The sequence below is a fragment of the Erinaceus europaeus genome, chromosome 15, assembly GCF_950295315.1.
Source record: "Erinaceus europaeus chromosome 15, mEriEur2.1, whole genome shotgun sequence".
Lineage (NCBI taxonomy): Eukaryota > Metazoa > Chordata > Mammalia > Eulipotyphla > Erinaceidae > Erinaceus > Erinaceus europaeus.
In genome coordinates this window covers 9,223,192-9,244,011 of record NC_080176.1, presented here as the reverse complement: position 1 = coordinate 9,244,011, position 20,820 = coordinate 9,223,192, and the positions used below count along the sequence as shown (strand labels likewise).

The 20,820-nt window shown below is 47.7% G+C and overlaps 1 protein-coding gene across 1 annotated transcript in view; it reads left to right on the top strand.

Moving 5' to 3' along the window:
• CACNG3 (calcium voltage-gated channel auxiliary subunit gamma 3) overlaps nucleotides 1-8,258 on the top strand; it is a 109,457-nt gene extending 101,199 nt beyond the window's left edge. The window contains exon 4 of the mRNA XM_007526623.3: nucleotides 6,853-8,258. Coding sequence (XP_007526685.1) covers nucleotides 6,853-7,364 — 512 coding nt within the window. The 3' untranslated portion in view covers nucleotides 7,365-8,258. The remainder of the gene's footprint in view (nucleotides 1-6,852) is intronic.
• Nucleotides 8,259-20,820: the final 12,562 nt, after the last annotated feature.

Below are 20,820 nucleotides of genomic sequence, written 5' to 3'. Positions count from 1 at the left end.
TGTACTGTTGAGCTTCCACATTTTGGGACTGTTACTAATCTTTTGTTGATTGTTAAGTGTCAGTTTAATTCCACTGTGGTCTGAGAAGATGCTTGGGATGATTTCAGTACTCTTGAATTGGCTGATGCTGTCTTTGTGGCCTAACATATGGTCTATCCTTGAGAATGATCCATGTGGATTTGAATAAAATGTGTATTCCAGTTTCTTGGGATGAATGACTCTGAAAATGTCCAATAGTTCTAGTTTATCTATCTCTTCATTTAGCTCCCTTATGTCTTTACTGATTTTCTTCCTGGATGATCTGTCAAGTTGAGATAGTGGGGTGTTGAAGTCCCCTACTATGATTGTGTTACTATTAATATATTGCTGTAGCTCTTTCAGTAGAAGTTTGATGTATTTAGATGGCTTCTCATTGGGTGCATAGATATTAATAATTGTTAAGTCCTCTTGATTGACTGATCCTCTGAGCATTAAGTAGTGTCCATTCCTATCTTTTTTAATCTTATCTATTTTAAAGTCTATCATGTCAGATATGAGAATAGCTGTTCCTGCCCTTTTTTGTGGGCCATTGGCTTGTATGATAGTTTTCCACCCTTTCACTTTAAGTCTGTATTTGTCTTGTTGAGTTAGGTGAGTTTCCTGTAGACAACATATTGTTGGGTTGTGTTTTCTGATCCATCTTCCTACTCTGTGTCTTTTAATAGGTGAATTCAGGCCATTGACATTTATTGATATCAAGATTGAAGATATTTTAACGCCATTCTTGAAGAGTTTTGGAGTGTTTTGATATATGTCCCATTTGTGGTGGTCTGGTTGTTTATAGGAGACCTTTCAGAACTTCTTTCAGGGCAGGCTTGGTGATGGTTGCTTCCTTCAACTGTTGCTTGTCTGAGAAGGTTTTGATGCTTCCATCTAGTCTGAATGACAGTCTAGCAGGATATAGTATTCTTGGCTGAAAGCCTTTCTCATTGAGCACTCGACTGATATCTTGCCATTCTCTTCTGGCCTGTAGTGTTTGTATGGAGAAGTCTGCTGCTAATCTTATGGGTTTTCCTTTGTAGGTGACTCTTTGTTTTTCTCTTGCAGCCTTGAGTATCCTTTCTTTATCCTTTTTCCTTTCCATTCTAAGTATGACATGTCTTGGTGTCTTTAGGTCTCAGTTAATTCTGTTTGGGACCCTCTGGGCTTCTTGAATCTTTATGTCTTTGGTGTTGTCTAGACTAGAGAAATTTTCAGCTATTATGGCCTGGAGAATGCTTTCTTCCTCTCCTTCTCTTTCTTCCTCTGATAAGCCAATAATGCGTATATTGTTTCTTTTGAAGTCATCCCATAGGACTCTGTTGTTGTTTTCAGCATCTCTTAATCTCTTTTTGAGATCTCTTACTTCTTTTTTAGTTGTCTCTAACTCATCCTCAATCTTGCTAATTCTGTCTTCAGCCTCATAGATTCTATTCTCTCTGCCCTCTACTGCTTTCTGGAGTTCATCTATTTTGTTGCCCTGCTCTGATACTGTTTTAGCTTGTTCAGCTAGTTGCCTTCTTAGCTCAGTGATTTCAGCTTTCAGCTCTCTAATAACCATGAGATTATTAGAATTTTCTTCCATATTCTCATTTGTTGTTCCTGCATTTCTGATTACAATTTTTTCAAATTCTTTACTCACTCCTGTTATTATTTCCTTAGCTAATGTTTGGATGTTGAACTCGTTGTTTTGTGCTTCACCCTCTGGAGGACTTTTAGCTGGACTCTTCTCCTGGTTCGAGTCTCCAATATTTTTTCTTGTTGTTTTAACCATTTTATATATTATGTTATGAGTTCCCTTTATCAGTACTTTTCAAATTATTCATCACTATTGCCTGGATTGACTTGTGTCTAAGTAATTTAATTAAAGGGTTTACCGTGGTGGAAGTTAACAGTTTTTTCAATCCCTGAGTTGGAGCTCAGTGGTGTAAAAGCCTCTTTTTTTTTTTCTTCCCTGTAGGCTATGGGAGCCTGAGGGCTTTTAAACTATCAATAGGCTTCTTAGCTTAATCACTGACTCCTGACCAAGAGGTAAAGCAGGGTGTGGTAGAGATAATCCAGTGGTTATGCAAAGAGACTTTCACAGCCCCTCAGCTATGCCACTAAGGTATAGGTCTTCTCCTGAGTTTCCTGGTTAGATCTCTGTCCCCTGGTGTCCCTCTCTGTTGCTGCTCCAGATTCTGAGGCTAGTAGCAATGGAGACTCAGAGTTGCACTTGGTGAGTCTCTGGGGAGTCCTTTCCTCCCTTCAGCTGTCCACTTGTTGTGGAGCAGACTGGAGGTGGTGTCTCCACTGATAAACTGTTGAACTGTTAGCAGTCACTTAATCTCTCCTTAGGCCCCTCTCTCCTCTCTGTCACCAGCCACGCGTGTTTGTACTCACGGGTGATTTACTGGGTTCCTGTGGTCATTCTAGTCCTGTCTTGTTTCGGTCCGGGTGGTCTCTTTTGGTATTCCTAGTTGATCTGGGAGAGGAGAGGAGAGGAGAGGAGAGGAGAGGAGAGGAGAGGAGAGAAAGCGATCTGCTGCTCGTAGCTCCGCCTCCTGGAGCACACATCTTACAGTGTGCAAGAACTCTGGTTCCAACCCCCACCTGCAAAGAGGAAACTCCACAAGTGGTGAAGCAGGGCTGCAGGTGTCTCTCTGTCCCTCTCTACCTCCTCCTTCCCTCTCTGACTCTGTCCAATAAGAGTAGCATATAATAAACAATAATGTTTATGTAGGATTATTGGAAGGAGGTCAACCATCAAAAATATATATATATATATATATATATATTATCATCTTCTAGTATTGGGAAAGGAATCAAGACAGTCCCAAAGCCTGGAGCATCAGCATGTATTTTCCTGCCAACCCCTGCAAGACCTTGCAAAGAAGCTTCCCCTTCTGTGAGGTGGGAGAGCATGAGCTGTGACTCCAGGAACCGACTCAGGCAACAAACCCGGGAGACGGCCGCCATCTTGCCACGGGGATGTTATTAACCCAGGGGTGGCCCTGGCCCCTGGTCACACTCTGGTGGCACAGATGGCATCAGCTGGCAAACGCAGTGCATATTATACTTCAAGGCACCTTCTAGATGCTGGTGACTGTTTCAGTCCTCCCAGGCTCCGACTGACCCCAAAGATGATGTGTGGTGCTGACACAAGTGTTTTCCTCGCAGGGAGAGGATCATTATTTTGTCCCCCCAGGGGAGGATGAGGGGAGAATGTCACCAGCAGCTTGCTTCTCAGAAGCGATGTTTTGGGGAGACGGTGAAAAGACAGGACACTTGCAGGAGCTGAGAAACACGAGAAGCTACCAGAAGCTTGGGGTGGCGTCCTGGATCCCCTCCCACTGGTCTGCCCGAAAAATCCAAGAGGCCCTGATTTTTTTTTCACCTGTAAAATGAAAGCACTGGAGGATTTAATACCCTCTAAGACTTTTTTTTTCTTTTCTCACTTTATTGGTGGGGGGGGGGGGGTTCATGGTTTACGGTACAGCTGCTGACACATGGGTACAATTTCTCATCTCCCCATGATAGGTGTCTACAAAACATTCTCACCCCCGATTAGGCTTTTTTTTTTCTTTGCCTCCAGGGTTATCACTAGGGCTCAGTGCCAGCACTATGAATCCACAGCTCCTGGCGGCCATTTTTCCCATTTTTATTGGCTAGGACAGAGAGAAACTGAGAGGGGGCGAGATGCGTGGAGAGAGAGGGAGAGAGACAGTGAGATACCTGCAGACCTGCTTCATTGCTTGTGAAGTGAACTCCCCGCAGGTGGGGAGCCAGGAGCTTGAACCTGGATCCTTACGTGGGTCCTTGCACTTTGTACTATGTGCACTTAACCTGGTGTGCCACTGCCCGGCCCAATTAGGTCTTTTTTTTTTTGCCTCCGGGGTTATTGTTGGGGCTCAGTGTCTGCACCATGAATCCACTGCTCCTGGAGGCCATTTTCCCCCCTTTTGTTGCCCTTGTTGTTGTAGCCTTGTTGTGGTTATTATTGTTATTGTTGATGTCATTCGTTGTTGGATAGGAGAGAAATGGAGAGAGGAGGAGAAGACAGAAAAGGGGAGAGAAAGACAGACACCTGCAGCCCTGCTTCACCGCCTGTGAAGCGACTCCCCTGCAGGTGGGGAGCCGGGGCCTCGAAGTGGGATCCTTCCTCCGGTCCTTGTGCTTTGCGCCACGTGTGCTTAACCCGCTGCCCTACCGCCCGACCACCCCCCCCCCATTAGGTCTTTTATCCACCATCATGCACCAGCCTCCTCCCTGCCTTCCTTCCCTAGAATCCTTCGCTTTGGTGCAATACACCAAACCCACTCCAAGTTGTACTTTGTTTCCTCTTTCTGTTCTTGATTCTTAAATTCCACCTATGAGTGAGACCATCTAGCATTCACCCTTCTCTCTCTGGCTGATTTCACTTAACGTGATTCCTTCAAACTCCATCAAAAATGGGCCAAAGGGGATGACCGCATCATTTTAACAGTAGTATTCCTATATATAGACCACAACTCTCTCTAGCCACTCATCTGTCATTGGGTATCTGGGTTTCTTGCAAGTTTGGCCTATCGCAAATTGTGCTGCTACCCTCAGGCTCTCCGACACTCAACCTTTGTAAAGCTCTGTGGTTTCTGGGAAACAGTCAACAACCCTTTGGGATGTGCCTGCTGCCAGGCTAGCCTAGTACCTGCCCCTCAGGAAGCCCACACTTTCTACATGGAAGAAAGCAGTCACCCTCTTACACCTGATTTTTCTTAAGCTTTGTTGCTGAAGTCCAAATCCAACCCACGCCCCAGCGAGCTCAAACTCCACCTCTTCCTGGCTGTGTGGGCCTGGGAAGTTGCTAGCCATCTCTGGGCTTCCGTATCCCTATCTGTAAAAATCTGGGCTTGTTTGTTTGCTTGTTTGGTGGGCCTGTTGCAACACCAGTTTAGAAGGTGCTCCAAGACTTTGCACAACGCCTGCCTCCTCTAAGCTGGTTTGAACTGCACTCAAAACTTCTTCCCTTTTTCTTTTTAACCCCCAACAAACCCTGGGCTGCCCCAACTTCCCCACCCAAGTCTCCCTGCTGGCAAGGGAGGGGGTAGTGGGGGAACGTGGGGCGTCAGGGGGCCTGGCTAGAGGCGACCTTCAGTGAGCTAAGTTGTCTCTGAAGCCTGTCTTCCATTCACACTTAAAAATTCATGTGAGCTCTCCTTATACCTGTGTTCATTTTCATATTAAAGGATGTCTCTTCCCTCCTAATCTTCAAGTCAAATTGATGCTCCAAAAAAAAAAAAAAAAAGAGCTGCCCTCCCCCCACACACCTTTTTTTTTTTTTCCAATCTGTGGCTTCCTACAGCCTGACATGGAACTGCTGTGTGAAACCCAGTGTTAAGAATCAGCTCAGTGGGGACAGCAAAATAGCTTCACTTTGATAGTGTGTTGCTTTGCCATATGTATGATGTTCAGTAATAGATCATTCTTTCTCCTTTTCCCATACGCCCTTAATTCACTGTTCAGGATCCAACCCAAAGGCCACCGTGTCTTCAGAGAGGGGTGGCTAAGTCGTGTTCTCTCTCCTCTTTCTCCTCCCTCTCACCTGTGTCTCTCTCTGGTCTCTCCCTGACTGCGTCTTGTTATGACTGTGTGTGTGCGTCAGTCACACTGAGAACGGGAAACTCGAGGGTGGGGATTTCACCGACCTGATGGCTTGGTGAGGAAGGTGAAGGTGACAGTTCTGCTGGAACGACTTGGGGTGTCTGTGTGTGGGGGGGAAGCCACATGTTCAGACTCCTGCTGCATCTGCTGGGAGGGCAGGGACCCTGTAGCTGCACACAGAACCACTTGAGGGCTGGGGAGAAAGCATCATGGTTCTGCAAAAGATTCTCCTGCCTGAGGCTCTGAGATCCCAAGTTCAACCCCCAGCACCAGCAGCAGCCAGAACTAAGCAGTGTTCCAGTCTCAAGGTGTCTGTCTGTCTGTCTCTCTCTCTCTCTCTTTCTGTGTGTGTGTGTGTGTGTGTGTGTGTGTGTGTGTGTGTGTGTTTCTGTCTTTCTCATTAAACCAGTGCTCTGGTTTCTCCCCCGTGTGTGTGTGTGTGTGTGTCAGCTGTCTGTGTCTGTCTGATTAAAGCAGTGCTCTGGTCTCTGTCTCTGTGTGTATGTGTGTGTGTTTTTCTCTGTATCACCCTTATTTTATTAATATTTATTTATTTTCCCTTTTGTTGCCCTTGTTTTTATTGTTGTCGTCGCCGTTAGATACGACAGAGAGAAATGGAGAGAGGAGCGGAAGACAGAGAGGGGGAGAGAAAGACAGACACCTGCAGACCTGCTTCACCGCCTGTGAAGCGACTCCCCTGCAGGTGGGGAGCCGGGGGTGTATCACCCTTATTAAAGCATTGCTCTGGTCTGTGTGTCTTTCTCCCTGAATCTCTCATTAAATCTGAACTCTGGGCGACCTCTCTCTCTCTCTCTCTCTCTCTTGTGTGTGTGTGTGTGTGTGTGTGTGTGTGTGTGTGTGTGTGTGTGTGTGTGTGTGTGTGTGTGTGTGTGTGTGTGTGTGTGTGTGTTTCTGTCTCACTAAAGCAGTGCTCTGGTCTGTCTCTGTGTCTTTCTGTATCTCTCTCATTACTGTTCGGCTCTTGTCTTTCTGCATCTCTCTAAGTAGTGCTGTGGTGTCTCTTTTTCTCATTAAAATATTTCTTTAAAAAAGTTAAAAATAAAAACCCTGGGTCTGAAGAGCAGCATCCTTCCTTTCCTAGGAGACACGTGCACGTGGCCTGCGCCCCTCCCCCCAGCCCCGCCCCCGTCCCCGCCCCCCGCGGCTGACACGCATGCGCTGTGGCCTCTTTCTCCTCCCTCCGCCTCCCCGCAGGGCTGAGCAACATCATCGGCATCATAGTCTACATCTCGGCCAACGCGGGCGACCCGGGGCAGCGCGACTCCAAGAAGAGCTACTCGTACGGCTGGTCGTTCTACTTCGGCGCCTTCTCGTTCATCATCGCCGAGATCGTGGGCGTGGTGGCCGTGCACATCTACATCGAGAAGCACCAGCAGCTGCGCGCGCGCTCGCACTCGGAGCTGCTCCGGAAGTCGGCCTTCGCGCGCCTGCCGCCCTACCGCTACCGCTTCCGGCGGCGCTCCAGTTCTCGCTCCACCGAGCCACGCTCGCGAGACCTGTCCCCCATCGCCAAGGGCTTCCACGCCATCCCGTCCACCGACATCTCCATGTTCACGCTGTCGCGGGACCCCTCCAAGATCACCATGGGGACCCTCCTGAACTCCGAGCGGGACCACGCTTTTCTACAGTTCCACAACTCCACGTCCAAAGAGTTCAAAGAGTCGCTGCATAACAACCCGGCCAACCGGCGCACCACGCCCGTCTGAGCTGCCCCCCACCCCAGCCCAGGGACACCCCCTCAGCACACTCACACCCCCGCCTGGGTACCCGGGCATCGCCCCGGGCGCGGGGGCAGCAAGCAGAGGCCTCCCGGACGTTGCATGGCATGGTCTTCGTGATGGCACCACTTTTTTTTGCAAAAGAATGACACCAAATGGACTCAGCCCTCCTCCTCCCCCCCCAACAATGCACCTTGACCTTTGCAATCCTCCCACACACACAATGCCCCCTGACCCTTGCAACCCTCCCCCTCCCTCCCACAATGCCCCCTGACCCTTGCAACCCTTCCCATTTGTCACAATGCCCCCCTGACCCTTGCAACCCTTCCCAATTCCCACAATGCCCCCTGACCCTTGCAACCCTCCCCCTCCCTCCCACAATGCCCCCTGACCCTTGCAATCCTCCCCACTCCCCCCTATGCCCTCTGACCCTTGCAGTCCTCTCCCCACCCCACCCCCAACAATGCCTCCCTGATCCATGCAATTCTCCCCCTCCCCCCTTGGCTGCCCAAACCCCCCCAAAAAAAAAAACTAACTGATGTCACTCGATGTCACTCTGTTCACCACCTCCCCTTAGTGCCCCCACCATCTCCTTTCTCCCTTATTTCCTCCAAGGGTCCCCACATTCTTCCCTCCTTGGAAGAGGACTGGAGGGCGAGTCACGGGTGGGGGCTGGAGTGGGGAGTCCTTCCCTGCCTTCCCCCCATCGGGTGTCTGCACAGCTGCCCCCCACCCCCGTGGACGCCCACCGCCCAGAGAGTCCCCAGGGAGGCATTCACCTTTCCGTGTTAGAAACACATGACCAGAAATCAAAGATGTCAGAGCCCCGAAGCAGCTAATGTAATAAGCAGTCATGTTATTAAAGGTTTTGCCTTGTCCTAACCAACAGAATCTGGGGATGGGGGAGGGAGGGTGTCAAGGGTATCCTGTTTTGTTTTCCTTCTGCATCCTTCTTTCACAAACATTACCCCCTCCCCCCAGACTGGACAGGCTTGGTCTCTGTGTTGGGAGCTATTTGTTTAGTTTTTTTTATTTTGTTTTATTTTAGAGAGATACAGAAAGGGAGAGAGACATCAGAGCACTGTTAAGCTCTGGCTGATGGTGCTGGGAATTGAATCTGGGGCTTCAGGCCTTAAAGTCTTTTTGCAAGGAGTCGGGTGGTAGCTCAGCGGGTTAAGCGCATGTGGCACAAAGCACAAGGACCGGCATCAGGATCCCGGTTCGAGGCCCCAGATCCCCACCTGCAGGGGAGTCGCTTCACAGGCGGTGGAGCAGGTCTGCAGGTGTCTTGTCTTTCTCTCCCCCTCTCTGTCTTCCCCTCCTCTCTCAATTTCTCTCTGTCCTATCCAACAATGATGACATCAATAACAACAACAATAATAACTACAACAATAAAAAAAAGGCAACAAAAAGGGAATAAATAAATATTTTTTAAAAATCTTTTTGCAGAACCGTTATGCTGTCTCCCCGGCCTCAGGAGCTGAGCTCTGGTCTTCATCCACAAACTCACTACTGGTTGGGAGACCCTCCACCCATCCCTACATTTTTTAAATTTATTTATTTATTTATTCCCTTTTGTTGCCCTTGTTGTTTTATTGTTGTAGTTTATTATTGTTGTCGTTGTTGGGTAGGACAGAGAGAAATGGAGAGAGATGGGGAAGACAGAGAGAGGGACAGAAAGACAGACACCTGCAGACCTGCTTCACCGCCTGTGAAGCGACCCCCCTGCAGGTGGGGAGCCGGGGCTCTAGCCGGGATCCTTACTCGGGTCCTAGCGCTTTGTGCCACCTGCACTTAACCCGCTGCGCTACCGCCCAACTCGCCAGCCCTACATTTTGTCACTTGAAACCAGCAAGGTGCTCCCCACCAAGGTCAGGATCAGCATACCTATCCTCACCTGAATCCCGGGGACCTGCTGGAATATTCCAAACTTGAGGGGCCACATGATGGTGCAGCTGGTTGAGCACAAACATTACCATACGCAAGGACCAGGTTCAAGCCCACAGTCCCCACCTGCAGAAAAGAAACCTCATGAATTCTTCTCTCTCTCTCTCTCTTCCTCTTTATCTCCCCCTCCGGTCTCAATTTCTCTTTCCTGTCAAATAAGGAAGAAAAAAAACGTTTTTAAAGGAAAAGGAGTAAGTGACCACCGGGAATGCTAGATCTGTCAGACGGGTACTAACCCCAAGCGATGGTAACAAAATTAAACAATAAATAAAATGCCCCAAACCTGGGTTTGCCTGGCCGATGGTAGATGTAGAGACCCCGAGTCCATCCACTACCCCTCCAGCCTCAGTCTCCTCATCTGTAATACAGACTGCAGTAGGCATGTTCTCTTCCTTACAGGTGAGGCTCCCATTGGGCGTCATGTATGATATGATCTGTGTGTGGTCAGCAGGTGTGTGTTCATTTGTGGGGGGGAGTGAAGTGTAGGCAAAGTGGGCATTTTGAAAGTGTGCTTGGACTTCGCTAACAAGATGGTGGAAGGGAGCCAGGTGGTGGCGCAGAGGGCTAAGCTCACATGGCGTGAAGCGCAAGAACTGGCGTAAGGATGCCAGTTCAAGTCCCCGGCTCCCCACCTGCAGGGGAGTCGCTTCACAAACAATGAAGCAGGTCTGCAGGTGTCTGTCTTTCTCTCCCCTCTCTGTCTTCCCCTCCTCTCTCCATTTCTCTCTGTTCTATCCAGCAACGACGACAGCAATAACAACAGCAGTAATAACAACAACGATAAACAACAGGGGCAACTACAGGGGGAAAAATAATTTTAAAAAAGAAATTTAAAAAAAAAGATGGCAGAAAGGATGGCTTCAACCACAGATGTTGGCTTCATTCAGTTCTGAAGACCGGGACAACCAAGAGAGAGCTAATTTATAGCACTTCTCCCTCTTCCTTTTTATTTTTTATTCTTTCTTCCTTTCTTTCTTTCTTTTTTTAAGTGAGGTTGGGACATTTGTACAAGCCTGCTACCACTGCTGCCAGACCAGCTTTTTTATTAAAATAATAATAATAAATAAATAAAAACCCTCAGAAAGTAAGGAGAGAGAGACACCTAAGCACTTCTCTGTGGAGCTCTCCCAGTGCTGTCTATGATGCTCCCATGTGGTGTCAGGGCTCGAACCCAGGGCCTCGAGTTTGGTAATCCAAGGGGCTCTCTGGGATGAGCTATCACCCTCCCCCCAGCCCTATTCCTGCCTTGCAGATGCCTTCACAAAATATACTGGCATAAAGGAGAGAGGGAGAGGGAGAGGGAGGGGGGAGGGAGAGGGAGAGGGAGAGGGAGAGGGAGAGGGAGAGGGAGAGGGAGAGGGGGGGAGGGAGAGGGAGAGGGGGGGAGGGAGAGGGAGAGGGGGGGAGGGAGAGGGGGAGGGAAGAGGGAGAGGGAGGGGAGAGGGAGAGGGGGGGAGGGAGAGGGGGAGGGGAGAGGGAGAGGGAGGGGAGAGGGAGAGGGGGGAGGGAGAGGGGGAGGGGAGAGGGAGAGGGAGAGGGAGAGGGAGAGGGAGAGGGAGAGGGAGAGGGAGAGGGAGGGAGAGGGGGAGGGAGCTTTCATTTTCCTACAAAGTCATTCAAGCTCAGCTCCACCCACTTTGCTAACATCCAATCAAAGACGACAGGACCACTTCCAGCTCACAACCAAGACCCCCACCAGTTCTAGTCTTAGTCTAACCCCCACCACACACACACACACACACACACACACACACACACACACACACACACACACACACACACACAGTGACCACAGTTGCGAGGTGCCCACCCCCACCCCGTGTGCACAGGAAGAACCACAACTCAGCTGTGGTTTCGTGATTCTGGGAGCCATGCCCACACTGTACCCTGCTTGTGCCCAATGAGCTCTCAGTTCTCTAGCTCTGCTGGTGAATGAGCCCTGAGCCCAGCAAAGCAGTGTGGCAAACGCAAGTGGAGTTCTCTGGTTTTTTTGTTTGTTTGTTTGTTTGTTTTAATTGATTCCATTTTGTTGCCCTTACGTTTTTTTTTATTGGTGTAGTTACTGTTGTCGTTGTTGGATAGGATAGAGAGAAATGGAGAGAGAAGGGGGAGACAGAGAGGAGGAGAGAAAGATAGACACCTGCAGACCTGCTTCACCACCTATGAAATGACTCCTCTACAGGTGGGGAGCTGGGGGTTCAAACCGGGATCCTTATGCTTTGTGCCACATGCGCTACCACCCGACTCCCGGCTCTCTGTTTTTTTAACTGTCTAGTCAAGACAGCCCCCACAAAGACTTCCCATTGTGCTTGAACACACACACACACACACACACACACACACACACACACACACACACACACACACACCCGTTACTCTGTGGGATGCCCCATACTTGCTCCCTGGTCTGCAATACCTCACTCCGTGTATCTTTGTTTACTTCCTCCTATCTGGTGTCTATTTTTTTGTCTTGTTCTTTTTTTTTATTTTGTTGTTGTGTTTTTGTTTGTTTTTTTTGCCACCAGTGCTATTTCTGGGGCTCAGTGACTATATGACGAATTCACTATTTCTTTTTTTATTATTTTTTTATTATCTTTAAATACTTACTGGATAGAAACAGGCAGAAATCAAGAGGGAAGTGGGAGATAGAGAGGAAGACAGAGAGAGAGTGGCCTGGTGACATCACATGCAGCCCTGCTTCACCACTTGCAAAGCTTCCCCCCTGCAGGTGGGGACTGGGGCTCGAACCTGGGTTCATGCACACTGTAACATGTGCACTCTACCAGGTGCACCGCCACCCAGCCCCATGAATTCACTATTCCTAATGACCCTTTATTCTTCTCCATTTTTTGTTCATTCCTTTCATTTATTTGATAGGACAGAGAGAAATTGAGAGGGCAGAGAGAGAAGAGAAAGAGACACTTTCAGCTCCGATTCACAACCTGTGAATTTTACCCCCTGCAAGAGGGGAGCCCAGGGCTTGAACCTGGATCCTTGTGCATGATAGCATTGTACTCAACCGGGTGCACCACCACTCGCACCCATTTTGGGGTGTGTGTGTGTGTGTGTGTGTGTGTGTGTGTGTGTGTGTGTGTGTGTGTGTTTGAGGGGAGGAGGATGTTGGCTTTCTTTGTTTGCATGTGGTGCCAGGTCTTGAACCTAGGACCTCACAGATGCAAGACATGTGCCCTATTGCTGAGTCACTTCTTTGCCACTTTTTCTGTCGACTTGCCATTTACAACATCAAAATTGAAAGTTACCCGAAAAGTAGCAGTGGAAATTCACACATAGAAACCAGGATTGGGGTCTTCTGCTGAAAATCTGGAAAAAGCTTAGCCTGTATTCCCTATAGGGAATAATACATACATCTGAGTGGGAACACAGAGCCATGGCCAGGTTGATGCCAGTCTGTGAGCTGGTGGTAGCAAGGGCACAGGTGAGCCTGAGAATCCAGCTCGGGAGTTGCACTCTGGAGCCTGCCTTGCCTCTTCCCTCCCTCCCTTGTTCCGGTCTCTCTTCCCCTCCAAGTATAGCCTAGAGGCAGTTCTGCCAAGCGCCACCTTGCACTTGCCCACGTGAGTATCTTCCCTGGAGGCTCCCTGCCCACTCGCACAGCCTGGTGAGAGCTCCTCACAGCCCCTCACCATCGGCCTGCCATTTCCCTTCTTGGCACTACCAAGTGGCATCCACTTCCTCCTTCTGAGTGGTTCTGCAAATGTCAAGCCAGAGAGGGCCTGGCGCTGACACCCTGCGGTTAATGAATGAATGAATGAACGACTTGGGGCAGCCCAGCCAGACCTCCAAAGGCAAGCAACAGTGACAGCCCTGGTGGAAGGATGTCATCGCAGTTCTGTGGGCCTGTGGGACCAGTAAGTCTCCGCTGGGGGCGGGGCTGGGGGCGGCCCAACTAGATATCAGGCCCACAAGCCCCCTCCCTCAGCTTGTGAAAGCCCTACATGTCTCCAGACATTACCAGGTTGGGTGAAGGAGAAAGATCAAAAGTTGCTTTGGGTTTAAGAATCAGGGAGTTGGGCAGTAGCGCAGCGGGTTAAGCGCACATGGTGCAAAGCGTAAGGATCGGCCTAAGGATCCTGATTCAAGCCCCTGGCTCCCCACCTACAGGAGGGTCCCTTCACAGGCGGTGAAGCAGGTCTGCAGGTGTCTGTCTTTCTCTCCCCCTCTCTGTCTTCACCTCCTCTCTCCATTTCTCTCTGTCCTATCCAATGACATCAATAACAACAACAATAATAAAACAAGGGCAACAAAATGGAATAAATAAATATTAAAAAAAAAAAGAATCAGTGAGTCTGTATCATAATGGTTCTCTAGAGACTCTCCTGCCTGAGGTTCCAAAGTCCCGAGTTCAAGCCCCTGTACCACCATAAGCCAGAACCGAGCAGTGCTGGGGTGGGGCGGGGGCTAAGAGAGGAATCAGTGGGGAGTTGGGCGGTAGCGCAGCGGGTTAAGCGCAGGTGGTGCAGAGTTCAAGGACCCGAGGAAGGATCCTGGTTCGAGCCCCCAGCTCCCCACCTGCAGGGGAGTCCCTTCACAGGCAGTGAAGCAGGTCTGCAGGTGTCTGTCTTTCTCTCCCCCTCTCTGTCTTCCCCTCCTCTCTCCATTTCTCTCTGTCCTATCTAACAACGACTACAACAGTAATAACTACAACAATAAAACAATAAGGGCAACAAAAGGGGATAAAGAAATAAATTAAATAAAGTTTTAAAAAAAGAGAGAGAGAGGAATCAGTGGTGGAAAAACTCTTACAAAGAAACGGTTAATGGGGGGTGGGTGGGCAGTGGCCCACCCGGTTAAGTACACATAGTACTAATCTTAAGCGCCCACACAGGAATCCAGCTTTGAGTCTCGACTCCCCACCTGAAGGTATGTAGATGTCCCTCTTTCTCTCTCCCTCCCTCTCTACCTCCTCTTCCTCTCTCAATTTCTCTCTGTCCTATCCAATAAAATTGGGGGGGGGGGGAAATGGTCTCTAGGAGCAATGGATTCGTAGTGCCAGCACCGAACCACAGCGATAACCTTGAAGGCAAAAAATTAATTAATTAATTAATTAATTAAAAAATAAAGGATAGTATCAAGGACTCACATTTCCATGCAGTTCCCACCGGCCTTGCCTTTTTGAAATGAAGACTAGTTAAGAGCGACTGTGGGCTTTGTTCTGGAGTGGGGATCAGATATGAGAGTTTGGAGACTGTAGAGGGTCAAGGAACTCATCAGGTCTGGCCCTGACGAGGCAACTACAGGCAGGGCTCAAAATTCAGTAAATCTAGGAGCTTTTTATTATAGCAATATGAAGTGCTGCTTTTTAAATTGATCATTTTTTGTGACACCTGAATGATGTCATAAATATATAAACAGCCCTTGGCAGAAAAATGGCTCCCCACACCAGTTCTAAGAGGAAGTCTGAGGAGTCCTAGGAAGTGGGAAGTTCTAGGAAGTGGGAAGATTAAGGATCCTTTGACACCCCCTTCTTGACCCAAATCCCAGCACCTAGGTTCTCAGTCCTCCCCAATTCCCACTTCTATAGAAGCTGACACTTCCTTAGAGGGAAGGGGAGGTTTGATCCAGGTAAGAGACTCTTGACTTCCAGCTGCAGGTTCAAGTGACAGTTAAAGCTTATTCTTTTTCATGCAAAAAGCTGTTGTGACCAAGTATATTTAGCTTTCTGTGGTATAGGGGTCATATCACCTTCACACTTAAATTTAAGTTTTAATTTAATTTTTTTGTCACTGGTATCATCACTGGGGCTCTATGCCTGTACTATGAATCTACCATTACTCCCAGTGGTTCTTCTCCTTCTCCTTCTCCTTCTCCTTCTTCTTCTTCTCCTCCTCCTCCTCCTTTCCCTCCTTCTCCTCCTTCTCCTTTTTTCTGATAGAGAGAAATCAGGGTGGGGAGAGAGGTAGACACCAACAGACCTGCTTCACTGCTCATAAAGCTTCCTCCCTACAACTGGGGGCTGGGGGCTTGAACCTGGGTCCTTGTGCATGGTAATGTATAAGCTCTACTGGGTGTGCCACCACCCAGACCCCTCCCAGGTCAATTTAAAGAAAGCAGAACAGCTGAGTCAGAAAAGCACAGCCTAATTTATCAACCACAAGAAAGCAGGCAATTCGCACTTGATGTCATGGAAGTGTGAAAACTTGGCATAAGTGAAGTCATTTAAAAAAAAAAAAACCAGTAGGGAAGATAGCATAATGTTTCTGCAAAGAGACTCTCATGCCTGAGGTTCCAAAGTCCCAGGTTCAATCCCCTGCACCACCATAAGCCAAAACTGAACAGGGCTCTGGTTAAAAAAAAAATTTTTTTTTTTTAAAAGTCAGGCTGCAGAAAAAGCATAATGGTTCTGCAAAAAGTCATTCATGCCGGAGGCTCTGAGGTCCTAGGTTCAATCCCCAGCACCACCATAAGCCAGAGCTGAGCAATGCTCTGGTCTCTCTTTTTCTGTGTATCTCCCTTATTTAAAAAAAAAAAAAATTAAATATTAGAATAATAATAAAGATCCATTGAATTCATTCTGATATTTACATTTTTTATTTATTTCTTTTCCTGTTTGTTGCCCTTGGTTTTTTTTTATTGTTGTTGTTATTGCTGTCGTCGTTGTTGGATAGGACAGAGAGAAATGGAGAGAGGAGGGGAAGACAGAGAGGAGGAGAGAAAGATAGACACCTGCAGACCTGCTTCACCGCCTGTGAAGCGACTCCCCTGCAGGTGGGGAGCCGGGGGCTCGAACCAGGACTCTTACTCTGGTCCTTGCACTTGGCGCTATATGCGTTTAACCTGCTGTGCTACCGTCCGACTCCCTTGAATTTATTCTGAAAGAGAGAGAGCGCGAACCTAGCAGACTACTCTAGTGTATTCAGTGATAGGAATCGAACCAAGAGCCTCAGGCATGCATGCCCTGTACTCTGCCAGCTGAGCCATTGCAGAAGCAATGCTTCTGTCGTGTAAACTTGGCCAGACCCTCAGGCCAGGTCAGACTGCCAACATTGCTCGAAGTCAGTAAAAAATAGTGATATCAAGGGACGCTAACATCACAGTGCATACCTGCAGAAGGGAAGCTTGCAGTCCTTGTAAAAGGAAATGAAAGAGAGGTAGCACATGCAATACCAGGGATGGAACTCAGAACCTCACACTTTCAATTCCCAAACTCTAGCAGTGTGCTATGCCACCCGCCCCCTCCCCAACCAGGCCTCCCAGACTGCAGTCCTTTGATATTTTTTTTTTCCTTTTCGCACCGCTCTTATCTTTTAATTATCACTGAAGCACTTAGGTAAAGGAAGGGAAAGTCTAAAGCCCAGATCTTACCTGTTATCTTCCAACCCACCCCCTTCCCAGCCTGGAATGAGCCACTTCCATTTTTGGCTGGGAGACCCCAATCCATTAATTGGCATCTCAAGTTAAGAAACCCCTCTCCTTCCCCTGCTACGAGGGATTCTCTTGAATGGTGCTTTCAACTGTCTCAATTTATGTACATCTTTACATATCAAAAAGAGAGAGAGAGAAGCTGGAATCTGAGCAGGGCTAGAAAGATGGAGTGGGACGGAGTAGGGGTGGGGAGAAGCCAAGGTCAACTATTCAAAAGCAATTAGTTGGGACCTCAGAAGGAACAAAAGGAAAGGCGTTATGCAAATGGTACCATTCCACCCTTGGGAAGATAATGTCTTCCTTGAACACAAAGACAGCTCAAGCAGCCCTGCAAGTTCTGATTCTGCTTGAATATTAAGCTTTCCCCTGATTAATATTAAGCCCCGTAGCCTCAGACCTCTGAAATGCCCACGCTTTCACAGCCCTTAAGAATCGTGTCAGTCAGTATTAGCTGTACTAGGTTTTAAATATTTCAATACTAAGCACGCTGGCCCAATTAAAGGCTCAAACCCAGGTTGTACACATGACAAAACAGGTGTCTTCCCAAGCGAGCAATCCTGTCAAACCCTCACCACCACCACCCTGCCCTCTTTTCTGACTATATGAAGCTTCTGAATTGTATAGCTCCCTGCAGTGGTCTGGATTTTAGGTTTCACCAAACTGGGATTCTGAAGCTGGTCTTTGATATGGAACTCAGTCCTAAGTAGAGGGAGTAAGTCGTGTCTTTTTTTTTGAGGGGCCGAGAGCTTCACAATACAAAACCCCAAGAATTAGGAGCTTCTCATTTAGAAGAAAGCAAGTCACAGCTGAATTGGAATCTAGCCCCTCTTCCTTTGCACCCCACACCCATGGGACCAGGTCTCTGCCTTCTCTTTCTTCCTGGAGAATCCAGGAAGAGGGGCCAGGTGGTGGCACACCTGGTTGAGCACACATGTTACAATGCTCAAGGAACCAGGTTCAAGCCCCTGGTCTCCACCTACAGGAGGGAGCTTCTCAAATGGTGAAGCAGTGCTGCAGGTTGGTCTCTCTCTCTCTCTCTCTCTCTCTGTCTCTCTCTCTCTCTCTCAAAAATAAATTGTAAAAAAATTTTAAAAAGAAACTAGAAACAGGAGATGAGAGCTCATCCCTTTCTTCTAGCAGCTTTTGTAAAGGTTTACTTATTAGCATGGGAGAGAGGGACAGGGACAGGGACAGGGAGAGGGAGAAGAGGAAGACTAGGAGCCAGAGCATCACCCTAGCACATGTGATAGATACCAGGGATCCAACTTGAGACCTCACACTTTCAAGTCCAAGCCCTAGCTGTTTGGGGGAAAGGGAGGCCGACGTTTGTTTTCCCAACATTTAAATGTTCGTCACACATTATCTCAACAAAGAATTGAAGAGAGAGCATAATTTTCAGGAATTTTAAATTTTATTCAGGAAAATTGAGAACATTCACATGTTAGAACATGAGAGAGAGAATAAAGAAAGAAATAAAGATTATGAGAGAGAGAGGGACTGAGTTACTACTTATAAGATGATTTGAACAGAAAAGAGAGAGCGGTGCTGTAGTGTTGGACTCTCAAGCATGGGGTCCTGAGTTCAATCCCTGGCAGCACATGTACCAGAGTGATGTCTGGTTCTTTCTCTCTCTCCTATCTTTCTCATGAATAAATAAATAAATCCTTTAAAAGAAAAAAAAGAAAAGAGAGAGCAGAAGACCACAGGTCTCCCTTTTAACACCTAAAACCCGCCTCCACCTTTCCGGGCAGTAGCCTCCAGGTACTTCCTGTCCCTCAGCATAGCCACTCTGTCACCTCCCAGGCCAGGAGACAACATACATGTCCCTTAAGGAAGGGACATGTGGAGTCACTGACAAGCTTGAAAGTGGGGAGGAGGAGCATATGGAGGAGCAGCTGGTACAGTTCAGAGAGCGCATGCCTGAGACGCCCAGTTCAGTTCCCACACTGCATGTGCCAGTGTGATGCTCTGGCTTCTCTTTCTGTCTCCTTCATAGGAAATAAAGAAGCAAAGGCATAAAATTAAAAATAAAATAAAATTAAAATGTGAGGTGGCCCAGAAAGTGGCACAGTGGACAAAGTGTTAGACTCTCAAGCAAGAGGCTACGAGTTCAGGCCCCAGCAGTATATGTGCTGGAGTGATGTTCTGGTTTCATCTCTCTTCTTCCTATTTTTCTTATAAATAAATAAATCAGAAAGGGGCTGGGCGGTGATGCACCTGATTGAGTGCACATGTTACAGTGTGCAAGGACCCAGGTTCAAGCCCCTAGTCCCCACCTGCAGGGGGAAAAGCTTCATGAGTGGTAAGGCAGGGCTGCAGGTGTCTCTCTGTCTCTTTCCCTCTCTATCACCCCCTTCCCTCTCAATTTCTGACTGTCTCTATCCAATAAGTAAATAAAGATAATAAAAATAAATTAAAAAATAAATCAGAAAGAGGAGGGCTACTCATCTCCGCTGAGATCTTAAAAAGTCCTGTCTTGGGGGCCATGCGGTAGCACAGCGGGTTAAGTGCACATGGTGCGAAGTGCAAAGATAAGGATCTGGATTCAAGCTCCCCCACCCCACCCCCCGCTAGGTACCCACCTGCAGGGGGGTCACTTCATAGGCAGTGAAGCAGGTCTGCAGGTGTCTATCTTTCTCTCTCCCTCTCTGCCTTCCCCTCCTCTCTCCATTTCTCTCTGTCCTAGCCAACAACAATGACAGCAATAATAACAACAATAATAATAACAATGACAATTCTTCTTCTAGCGTTTGCCCTTCTTCCGTAGCCAGTCAACAGCGTCAGGTTGAGCCTGATGTAAAGTTTCGAGACCTCCTTTGAATCTGGAGAGGTGGCAGTCGTTGACTATGTGGGTCATAGTCTGTCTATAACTGACTGGAGAGGTTTAGTGACATGGTCAAAGTCATAGAGCTAAGAAAGAGAGTGCATGGGACCCTTGCTCTCATGGTAAAATCCTCTCTTCCTCTCTCACTGCCTTTCCACCATGCTTTGTATTTCCAAAGGTGTGACCTGACCTTCTTCTTCTTCTAGCGTTTGCCCTTCTTCCGTAGCCAGTCAACAGCGTCAGGTTGAGCCTGATGTAAAGTTTCGAGACCTCCTTGACAATGATAAACAACAAAGGCAACAAAAGAGAAAAAATAGCCTCCAGGAGCACTGGATTCATAGTGCATGCACCAAGCCCCAGCAATAACCCTGGAGGCAAAAATAAATAAATAAATAAATAAATAAATGTAAATTCACCATTTTAAAAAAAAACAACAACTCCTGTCTTACTCTTACAGGGAAATGGGGTGGTCTGCCCTCAAACATTGTTTCCTGAATTGTCCCTCTGAAACCCCATAAACCCCCTGGAGACTTCTCCTGTTTGATCCTTACAAATTGTGATTCCTTTCCTTCCCCAGAGGACCTACCTGGATTTTTCTCCCAGGGGCCCGACACTCCACAGAACAAAGGCCCAGGAGAGAAACCAAAGCTAAAGCAAAGAACTCTCATTTCTTTTTTTTTTTTAAGTTTTTATTTTATTTTATTTTTTAAACAATACTGTAAAACAACTATTTTGGTGACTTCAGGGGCAATCTCTTCTAGGAATATTGCTCATCAGTTCCATCAAATAAGTGTTTTAGCATAAATGGGATTGTTGTGAAGCAGCAAAGTTATAGTGCTATTTATGCAAACATACCTTCTGTCTAATATCACTCAATTTGGGGACTGTTCCCTGTAAGCATTGGAAAAGCTAATGTCTCATGAATTTTCCAAGTCTTCTGCCTCCCTTTTCACTCCAAAAATCTGTGGCATACTTTCTCACTGCTGGCTCAGGATTTTGCTGTGTAATCTGCTCCTGCCAACTTTTCCTCCCTCTCCCTCTCTCTCTGTCTCTCTTTTTTTTTATTATTTAAGAAAGGATTAATTAACAAAACCATAGGGTAGGAGGGGTACAATTCCACACAATTCCCAGCACCCAATCTCCATTTCCCTTCCCTCCCCTTCCCTTTTTTTTTTTTTCCTATTTTTTATTTAAGAAAGGATTAATTAACAAAACCACAGGGTAGGAGGGGTACAATTCCACACAATTCCCATCATCCAATCTCCATTTCCCACCCCCTCCCCTGATAGC